At 43.0% G+C, this 10,551-nt stretch overlaps 2 protein-coding genes across 3 annotated transcripts in view; one reads left to right on the top strand and one right to left on the bottom strand.

Annotated features, from left to right (window-relative positions):
* Positions 1–883: 883 nt before the first annotated feature.
* clec14a (C-type lectin domain containing 14A) lies at positions 884–9,218 on the bottom strand. Of its 2 annotated transcripts, XM_046062705.1 has the most exons (3): positions 9,080–9,218; positions 4,310–4,369; positions 884–3,003 (listed from the first exon to the last, which is right to left on the bottom strand). In XM_046062705.1, exons 2-3 carry the CDS (start codon positions 4,338–4,340, stop codon positions 1,607–1,609), a joined length of 1,428 nt encoding a protein of 475 aa, XP_045918661.1. In that variant the 5' UTR covers positions 4,341–4,369; positions 9,080–9,218; the 3' UTR covers positions 884–1,606. The 2 variants fall into 2 exon arrangements, with proteins under 2 accessions (XP_045918661.1, XP_045918662.1); XM_046062706.1 differs by lacking the exon at positions 4,310–4,369.
* Positions 6,619–10,551, top strand: part of srp54 (signal recognition particle 54) — a 15,018-nt gene continuing 11,085 nt past the window's right edge. The window contains exon 1 of the mRNA XM_046063255.1: positions 6,619–6,624. Within this exon, the coding sequence (XP_045919211.1) occupies positions 6,619–6,624 (6 nt within the window). The remainder of the gene's footprint in view (positions 6,625–10,551) is intronic.

Genomic DNA, 10,551 nt, shown 5'->3' with positions numbered 1-10,551 from the left:
TGAGACAGAGAGAGACAGAGGGGTGAGACAGAGAGAGAGAGAGGGGTGAGACAGAGGGGTGAGACAGAGAGAGAGAGAGACAGGGGTGAGACAGGGAGACAGGGGTGAGACAGAGAGAGAGGGGTGAGACAGGGAGACAGGGGTGAGACAGGGAGACAGGGGTGAGACAGAGAGAGAGGGGTGAGACAGGGAGACAGGGGTGAGACAGAGAGAGAGGGGTGAGACAGGGAGACAGGGGTGAGACAGGGAGACAGGGGTGAGACAGAGGGGATTAACCCTTTATCCAGTGAAATCAGGACTTCACCAGGTTCAGATCTCTGAGTCCTGTTTCCATCCCTGCAGACTCAAACTAACCTGAACCGGACTAACTCTAATCCATAACCCCCCCCAGTATCAGTATATATATTTATTCATTATTATACTACGTATTATATAATTATAATTATTATACTACGTATTATATAATTATAATTATTATACTACATATTATATAATTATAATTATTATTCTGCTGATGAAACGTTGGACTGAAAACTTTAGTCAGTGACAGAAAATAAAAAGGAAATAAATAATAAATCTAACAAGAAAAGTTTCAGAGTAAAACATGATTGTGAAAATAAAACATCAGTAAAAAGTCTCTAATCTGTCCAGCTGAGCAGTCACGTGACCTTCATCGTGTCATTTCCTGTCAGAACAACAGGAAACAGGAAACCGGGTAGTAAACACTCAGCGGCCATTTCCTGTCCAACACAAACCACGACCGGCCAAAAGTATGTGGACGGCTGAGCGCACCAGCCCTGTGTGGGTGATGAGAGGCCGTCCACATACTTTTGGCCCGGTGGAGTTTTACCCAGCGACACTAATGAACGACGCACATTCAAACTGAAATCTGTGAAACTTTATTGAAAAACTCTTTACTGATCAGTTTAAACGTTGACATGATCATAAAGGATTCTCCCTTTAAAAAGTTAAAGTTTCAGAATAAAAGACACAGAAACGTTCAAACACTGCGTTTTATTCTGCAGCTGAAAAACAAGTTTGTCTTTGTTTTACTTATAAAAGAAAACTTTACATGCTTTAAAAAACAATGTGTTGATTTAAAATGATCATTAAATATGCTAATCATTCTAATACTTTTCTAATCTTATTATAAATAATTAATTTCGATTCATTAAAAAACAAAATTCAGAGACTTTAAAATGTTTCCTGTTATTTATCATCAAAGCAAACAAACTAAATAAGAACTGATCAATAATGGATTAATGTAAATCGTTTTCTAAATGTGAAACTGACGTTAATGAACCAATGAAAACAGCAGAATATATTTAGTAACATGGAGTAAATATAAACTTGTAAATGTGTCAGTCAGTCTGCTGCCTGTCAGACAGAGCGCAGGGATCACCATGACATGCACTGTGCTCAGGTGATCTTAAATCAGCCAATGAGGTGAGAGGATTCCGGGTGAGTTTCTGGCATCAGTGAAAAAGCAAAAATATAAAAACTCTTTAAACTGAAAAATGAACTTTTCTACTTCCTGTGAACCAAACTGTAAATGTTGGCGTTGATGATGTCACTGCGGTGAAATGCCTTCGACCAATCACAGCTCTCATGTTGCTACCTTCTCATTGGCTGTTTCAAAGGAATCCTTGCTCCTCATCGCCATCTTCTCCGCCTTCTTCATGGCGCGTTTCTTCGACCTCCTCATCAGGCAGCATTTCACCGTCACCACGACGACCACCACCAGCAGCACCAGCGCCGCCACGGCAACCAGCGCCGGGATCAGGATACCCGTCATCAAGCCGCTGTCGCCATTTGGCGCCATGTCTGCGCACGAGTCCTCGTCGTGGTGTTCCCCACTCTGGTTGGAGCAAACGCACCTGTAGGAGCCCTCGGTGTTCAGGCAGCCGTGCCTGCAGCGGGCGCCGCCGCGGCACTCGTCCACGTCCTCGCAGTCTCCTGAAGGGTCTTTCTGGAAACCGGCCTCACATGGCTGGCAGATGGCGGAGAAGTTGGCGGGGGACCCGTCCAGGAGCCGCCACACAGCAGGACGGCCCGAGCAGGACAGGTCCAGTTGGAAGGGGAACCAGCACTGCACCTGGATCCGGCGGCTGTCGTTGGGGTCCGGAATGAGGGAACGGGCACGAGGGATGACGGGGGGCTGACACGGGTCCAACCCTGGCACTGCTTTAGGATCAGGGTCAGGTCGCTGCAGTTTAGGTCCAGTTGTAGACTTCAGGTCAGTATCTGGTGTTGCTGGTTCTGGTGAAGCAGGTTGAGGTCCAGGTGTCGCTGGTCCTTTAGTAGCAGGTTGAAGTCCAGGTGTCGCTGGTCCTTTACTAGCAGGTTGAGGTCCAGGTGTCGCTGGTCCTTTACTAGCAGGTTGAGGTCCAGGTGTCGCTGGTCCTTTACTAGCAGGTTGAGGTCCGGGTGTCGCTGGTTCTGGTGTAGCAGGTTTAATAGCGGGCTCAGGTGTCCCTCCTGTCCTCAGCTTGCAGATGAACCCGTAACCCTTCCTACAGGTGACAGGGCTCAGACTCCACCGGGTCACCGTTGACCCGTCTATGTCCCCGTTCAGCGCCGCACAGAGGACCGAGGTGCAGGTTTCCTCTGGCTCCTTCGTCCAGCGGCTCACCTCCGACTCCTCGCTGCCGTCCGTCCACTTGAACCCTCTGAGTGGCAGCTCGGTGACGACACACTCGTCCTTGACCTTCCTCAGCCCGACCCAGAGGGTGAAGTTGCTCTGCTTCAGAGGTGCCACTGACTTGGCGATGAGCCCGAGGACGTGTGCGACCTCCTGCTCGGTGGCGAGGGTGGTGAGGACGCCGGGGGAACAGGCCTGCATGGCCTGGTCGTAGTTAACCTGGTTGAAGTGGACGGTGTAGCGCGGTGAACCCGGGTCAGCCGAGATGTTCCTGAACAGCTGGATGAGGATCCAAAGGTGAATCCAGCAGAACTGAGACGCCATCCTCTCTGACTCCTCCCCCTCCTGATGATGATGTTCGTCTGTGAAAACAGAAAAGTTTGTTTCTGTTGGCATCAAACTGTTTTTAGTTTCTCCACAAGGAAAGGTAGAACATCAGCAACAGTAAAGGTCAGATGGTTGAAAGGGGACGTTGTTCTCCTGATCTGCTCCGATCACCATTAAATTTATTCATTTCGCTGACGCTTTTATCCAAAGAGACTTACAGCTGCTCTTTATGAGCAACGAGGGGTTAAGAGTCTCGCTCAGGGACACGCTGGTGGACGGGTCACAGTGGGGAGTTGAACCTGGGTCTCCCATTTCAAAGGCATGTGTTTTATCCACTGCTCCATCGCCACCATTCATTCTCTGCATTTAACGCTTCCCTTAGGGAGCAGTGGAACACGCAAACACACAGAACATCCGGGACGACCTGGGGTTCGAACCTGCAGCGATGCCACCGTGCTATCCACCGGGACGCCGTTCAGCCCAGCCGGATCTATTGGACGCACTATAAAATCCACAAGTATGTTTTCAGTGGAGTTAAAGACTTAATGAACCGTATGAAGACTGAAATCAACGCCACTGAAAACACAGTCACGGGTCACATGATATTGACTAAATCTGACGTTGCGATATTGATCATGAATCTTGCGATAACAATTCTCAAATTCGATTTTCTTAAAGATGTACAAACAGGTTTCTGATCCCCGCTGCTTCGTCGCCCTGAGCGACTCACCTTCATGTTTCTCTCTTCACTCTCACGCTGCAGAGGCGTGAACTCACTGTTCGGATAGTCGACCCGTGCGTTCACGCATGTGACAGGGCAGCTGGCCAATGAAACGGGATTATTATACCGCCGTTTCAATCGTCCTCTGAATGAAACACAACTGATGCACACTGCCAACAGATGCATCTCCGCTAAATAAATAGTATAAAACATACAGCGACAGGCCCAATATTCTAAAGATGTATGAGACAGACTGAGTGTAAAGTGACACAGCTGTGCAGGCCTGGATCGTGTTGTCTGGGAAAAGTGATCATCAACATTTTTCCCCTTGGGTAACAATCAACTTTGAATTTGTTTCTTTCCAAGAAAGACTCTTGTTAGGACTTTTCGTTACCTGATCTTGTAATTATGAGAAAGGTTAAGGAAGCCAGTAGTGTCTGTCATGGCCGACACTTCAGGAAAGGTTTAATCTGCTTTTATTTCCTTCTCTGTGTGAGACACTGAGAAACACTGTTGGTACTGAATGTGGATAATATTAATATTAGTGTGTCAATGTCAAACACACAGTGGGGAGAACAAGTATTTGATACACTGCTGATTTTGCAGGTTTTCCTACTTACAAAGCATGTAGAGGTCTGTAATTTTTATCATAGGTTCACTTCAACTGTGAGAGACGGAATCTAAAACAGAGAAAGAAAATCACATTGTATGATTTTTAAATAATTAATTTGCATTTTACTGTATGACAGAAGTATTTGATCACCTACCAACCACTAAGAATTCTGGCTCTCACAGACCTGTTAGTTCTCCTTTAAGAAGTCCTCCTGTTCTCCACTCATTACCTGTATTATCTGCACCTGTTTATATTAATTAATTAGCATTTTATTGCATGACAGAAGTATTTGATACATCAGAAAAGCAGAATTTAATATTTGGTACAGAAACCTTTGTTTGCAGTTACAGAGATCAGACGTTTCCTGTAGTTCTTGACCAGGTTTGCACACACTGCAGCAGGGATTTTGACCCACTCCTACATACATATTTTTAGTTTAGTTGTTTTTATTGTATCTTTACATTTTTTTTGGTGTAATATTTATGGTCGATATTTATAATCTAGACTGTTGCAGTGCTTTGCAATTGTTTTCATTTCCCTTTTAAAGTGACAAAAAGTGAAAACCTAACCTTCTGTTTTATTTTCATCAACAGAAAACTACTGTCCTGTTATGTCAACAAAGTAGCTAACTAGCATTTGAACACTTCATCCCCAAGGGAAGGGTTCTGGATTTCATGACCTCTGTAATAGTCTAATAAACCCTAATTAGCAAAAGGCAGCTGGTTCTCAGTAGAAGGATCAAACTTTAGCTCTTGAAGTTTCCAGTTGATGAAGTTGTAAACTATCATTTTTTTTTATAATTCTAGCTTTCTTTACTAAAGGGAAAGAGGAGGCCTGTTAGCGTGACTAGTGACTTAGTTATGAGTAAGGCTTTAGTTTAGAATGAGGGACATAGTCTATATGTTACTGAAAGACTACATTTAGAGTTATTTATTAATTATTCGCTGTTAACACTTGTAGGTTTGGTTTTTTTGCTACATAAGAATTGTCCTTATTTTGTAAGTGTAACTACAAATTAAATATTTAGTTTAGATTACAATATTCTCTTAATAGAAATACCCCATTCTTTAATTCCTCCATGCTGGAGTGTCGCTCCATGCTAGCTAAGAAGGAACTAAGAGGGAACTCTGTGTCATTACATGCCAGCCAACAATGGACGTTTCTGTAATGCAGTCAATAAATAAAGTGCAGTCCTATAAAATTTAGATTGAAGAAACAAGTACATTGCAAAAATGATAGAAATCTTGTCTATAACTGGTCAATTTCATTTCACAATATTTGGGGACAGAATTATTCCAAAGGTTTAGTAAAAGTTGATAAACCTGTTTTAGTGATTACTTAAAAAAAAAAAAAAAAAAAGGATCATGCTGCTGAGCATTTTAGTCCTAATTTATAATTATGAAGAGCAAATACAAAATAAGATAAAGATACTTCACCATTCCACAAAGGTCATAAAAATGAACAAACACCACAGACAAACCTGAAGAGAAAGTTTAAATGACTGCACTAGTGTAATAAGACATTTTATATAATTGAACCCTGGATAAAGTAACTTTTGCTGCTAATACTGCAATCTTTGATATTTGTGCATGCATCCAAGTTATTTCTGAAAAACAGGTAAAACTGTAAATTCTCAATAAAGTGGCCCTGAATATTTTTGGATCACAGAGAAATGTTTAAATATTACTAACAATGATGTTAAATTCATTCATTTTTGAAAGAAACAAAAAGTCTTTAAGAGAAAAACACACTCATTAGCTGAAAAAGGTCCCGTCTTTGGTAGGTAGATACTGCTCAAGGATCCAAGTGCCCTCTGGCAGTTTCTTGAAGAATGTTCCCTTTTATTTTCACAGACTCCCATCATTGGCCTATGGCAACCCCTCCTAGTCTCTTATCATTGGCTCACAGTTAACTCTGCCCACCCTCTTTATTGTCTGCTAACTGGTTTGAATCTTTACTTCTGTGGTTTGGCTGATACAACCAGATTATTAGATAGTCTGTAGTTCCAAACTCATGTCTGCAGCTGATAAAAATAGGTTCCTGTTTCGAAAACGAACTCTGTCTCATAAAACCAGACCGTTTTTAACAACTGGAGTCTGGGTTATAGATAACTCTATTCCATAACTGGTCTACAAGATTACCTGAAGATGCTAATGACACAGAGGGAGGGAGGGAGGGAAGGAGGTGCGGGGGGAGGAGCACATTCCTCACTTCACCCTGCACAGCCTATGCTACACCAGAAAGAGAGAGGACAGAGAAGAAGAGACACAGACTCACAAGTTTAAGACTGAGCTACAGCTTTTCACAAGAGTGATAATGATGGTAAGTTTGTGACACAAAGCTTTAGCAAAGATTTTACAAAGTTAAATTTTGAAGGTCGGGTCCCCGCGACCCTGTACACAGGATAATCGGTTGACGATGGATGGATTCCACTCCTCCATTCAGACCTTCTCCAGATCCTTCAGGTTTCAGGGCTGTCGCTGGGCAATACGGACTTTCAGCTCCCTCCAAAGATCTTCTATTGGGTTCAGGTCTGGAGACTGGCTAGGCCACTCCAGGACCTTGAGATGCTTCTTACGGAGCCGCTCCTTAGCCGCCCTGGCTGTGTGTTTCGGGTCGTCGTCATGCTGGGAGACCCAGTCACGACCCATCTTCAATGCTCCTACTGAGGGAAGGAGGTTGTCGGACAAGATCTCGCGATACACGGCCCCATCCATCCTCCCCTCACTACGGTGCAGTCGTCCCGTCCCCTTTGCAGAAAAGCATCCCCAAAGAATGATGTTTCCACCTCCATGCTTCACGGTTGGGATGGTGTTCTTGGGGTTGTACTCATCCTCCTCCTTCCAAACACGGCGAGTGGAGTTTAGACAAAAAAGCTCTATTTTTGTCTCATCACTGTCGATCAGAAAGAGCCAGCTCCCTGTTTTGCGATGCGCGTATTCTCTAGGCATTACGGTAACATTGTGTCACAGCAGATTTCAAAATAAAAGTGAGCTTCTGGTGAACATAATGTAATATCCACTAGGTGTGCAGAAATGAAAGATTAAGATTTTACGAGTATCTAAAGAAATGTCTTATATTTCCACTGAATTCAGGTTAATGTGACTCGTTGCCCTTCAGGGAGATATTGATGCCCAGAGCCGTCTCATTTTCAAAATGGATACACGCATGTAGACGCTGCGTTCAAAAGTCACTCTGATATGTACTTGTTTATAACATCAGATTGATCAGAGACCCAGCGTGGACAGTGTGCTGGATTGTAATAGAATACTTACAGAGGCCTGTGCTCCACGTTGGGTTTGCTAACCTGAGTTTCATTTATTACACCAAGTAATCGTTAAAAAGCCCTTTACACTCATGTTAGCGCTGATTAAAGAAGATATAAAACCGTCTAGTTGAGTATCTGGAGCATCAGGTTCCATCAGGGGCTCAAAACGGCCAGAAACACAAGACTTTCTCCTGAAAGTCGTCAGTCTGTTCTGGTTCTGAGACGTGAAGCTGTTCCAGGAGAGAAACTGAAGATCTGGTACAAAACTACTCGTGACAGTCACCAGTACTCCCTTCATGTACAGATGGTGTGAACATGCTACATTAAACCTGTATGTTATATCAGATATCCTATCATGTTATTTTATTATTGTTAGGTTTTAAAGGATCGTGGCGGAGGTGCAATAGGTGAAGCGGTCTGAGTGGGCTCTGCAGGAGCCAAGGAATAATATGTATAGGATTATATGTTGGGACCTCTGGATTACTGGAGCAGACTGTGGGAGAGGTTGTGTAAATTGGATATAATTCTCCTACGGCGGCTCGCCACGCCTCACCTGCTATTGTTTTGTTTTTCCACTACGGAGGAAATCAGACAATTTAAGTTGATTAAGCTTTTGTTCTGCTGGCCGACCTGTGTGCCGTTTGATCTACTCGTAATAGGTGTTGTTAAAACCATCACTTTATCGTCTTTAGTTCTATAAGAACAGACTGCAGAGAGCAGAGAGGTCATTTCAGTGTCTTTCTGATTCATTTCAGGTGTGTTTAACTAAATGAAGCAGGCTGTGCTCAGCAGAACCGCCCGTTACCTTAGATTTTGTGTTTTGTTCTTTTCCCCTGCTGTTTTTGTAAAAGGTGAGTTGCTATAGACTGAAAAGAAAAAGCCAAATCCCAAACCAGCCAAGTAAAAGAAAAGATTGATCTGTGAATTCAGAGAAGGTTCAGTGAAAATACGAGACATTTTTTAGATCCTTATTTATTTATTTCATTTCACTTTCATTTCTGCCATACCTATTGAATATTAAATTATGTTCACCAGCACTTTTATTTTGAAATCTGCATGGTACAGCAGTGTAACAGACTAATATTAATGCCGTCTCTGTGTCTCATACAGAGAAGAAATAAAAGCAGATTAAATCCAGATCTTTGCTCATAATTATGAGATAAGTTGTCTCTTTTTTTTTCTTTGGTGAACGTCGGTCTGTAAAAATAAACTCTTCCACCTGCTTTCATCATCCAACAGAAAACTGTTCACTTTCTGAAGTTTCTTTCTTTCTGATCTCTCGTTATCTCAGTGGCAAACACAGAAACTAAATCAAACTCTGTTCACTGGAAATCAACTTTTATTCTGACAGGTTTTATGTTTTAAGAATCTAAAGCAGCTCTGAGAGTAAAAATATTTAGTGTTGTGATCAAAGGAAGAAGGAAGCTTCCCTCTCAGGATGTCTGATGGATCTTTATCACTTTAATTCTCTCGTTTACATTCAGAAAGACACAAATCTGACTTTCTTACCGTCCGACTGAGGCTCAGCTCGTCCTCCTTTTTCCTCGCCGTCGCCTCAGCTTCTTCTTCTCTTCTGGTTTTTACTGTTTCTCCCTTTTCCACATATTCTCCTTTTCTTCCAGAGTCTCTCCCAGTTTGTGCTGGTTTCTCCTCCACAGTAGCTCTGCTGACAGACCGGCTGACAGCCTCACCCCCCCTCGTCCAGCCCCCCCCCCCCACGCCTCCCTGCTCGCCTGGACAGGAAGTGTGTTGTGTCTTGATATGGTGAGCTGTTTCACCCCGAGAGAGAGACAAGAAACTAACCTCAGAGTGGAGACTCTGAAACCAGTTTGATGTTTGAACCAAATCTCAGTCTGACTTTCATCATTTTCACAGTGAGACAAACGTTATTGATCGTGCACAGAGAGACTGAAGTACCTGCCCTCTGATTGGATGAGAGGAAGAGGTAAAGGTCAGTTCGGTCAGAGTTAGAGAACGAAATCACCTTTATCAGATTTACGAGATTCACAGCCTGATGCCTGCTGGAGGAACACATCTATTGATAACTGGTGTTAAATATTAAAACAGCAACAGACGTGTCCTGAGAAAACAAACAAAGTAAATAAAAAGAGTTTTAAAGTGGGTCATTTCTGAATGGAGTTTGGTTCAGAAGAGTTAAAAGACATTAATCAGATTTGCAAATTTCAGGTTCATTCACTAGTTCTAGTCCTTGAGGAGGTTTCATATGCCTTGAAAAGCTCCCAGAGGTCCTGGAAGAAGTGTCAGGGTTCCTTGAAAAGGTATGAAGAACCCGTTTAACTTCATGAACACGACGTTTCCTAACAAACAGGAAGTGGGAAAATGAAGCTGATTCATGTTTTTATTGTTTCTAGGCGTTCCTCCTGATGACTGGTGGTCCCTGAGAAGGCTCCAGGAGTCCTGGAGGAGGTCCTGGAGGAGGTCCTGGTAATCCAGGTTATTGTTTGACTGTGAGCGACTTGTCTAACTGATTTCTTCTTCTTTGATTTCACAGATTTTGTCGGGTGTGAAACACTTTGATCAGTCTGACAGGAAGTGTGTGATTAATGAACCTGCTACTGAACACACACACATTAACATTAACACACACACACACACACACACATTAACACACACACATTAACACACACACACACACATTAACAGTAACACACACATTAACACACACACAAACACACACACACACACATTAACACACACACACACACACACATTAACACACACACACACACACACATTAACACACACACACACACACACACACACACACACACACACACACACACACACACACACACACACACACACACACACACTAACACACACACACACACACACATTAACACACACACACACACATTAACACACACACACACATTAACATTAACACACACATTAACACACACACACATTAGCCAAATAGTACATTTTCTGCTCAAAACCACATTTTGTTCTTTAAACAC

Source organism: Micropterus dolomieu, linkage group LG11 (assembly GCF_021292245.1).
Source record: "Micropterus dolomieu isolate WLL.071019.BEF.003 ecotype Adirondacks linkage group LG11, ASM2129224v1, whole genome shotgun sequence".
NCBI lineage: Eukaryota > Metazoa > Chordata > Actinopteri > Centrarchiformes > Centrarchidae > Micropterus > Micropterus dolomieu.
Note: the sequence above shows the minus strand (reverse complement) of the source record. Positions and strands in the feature narration are given on the sequence as shown.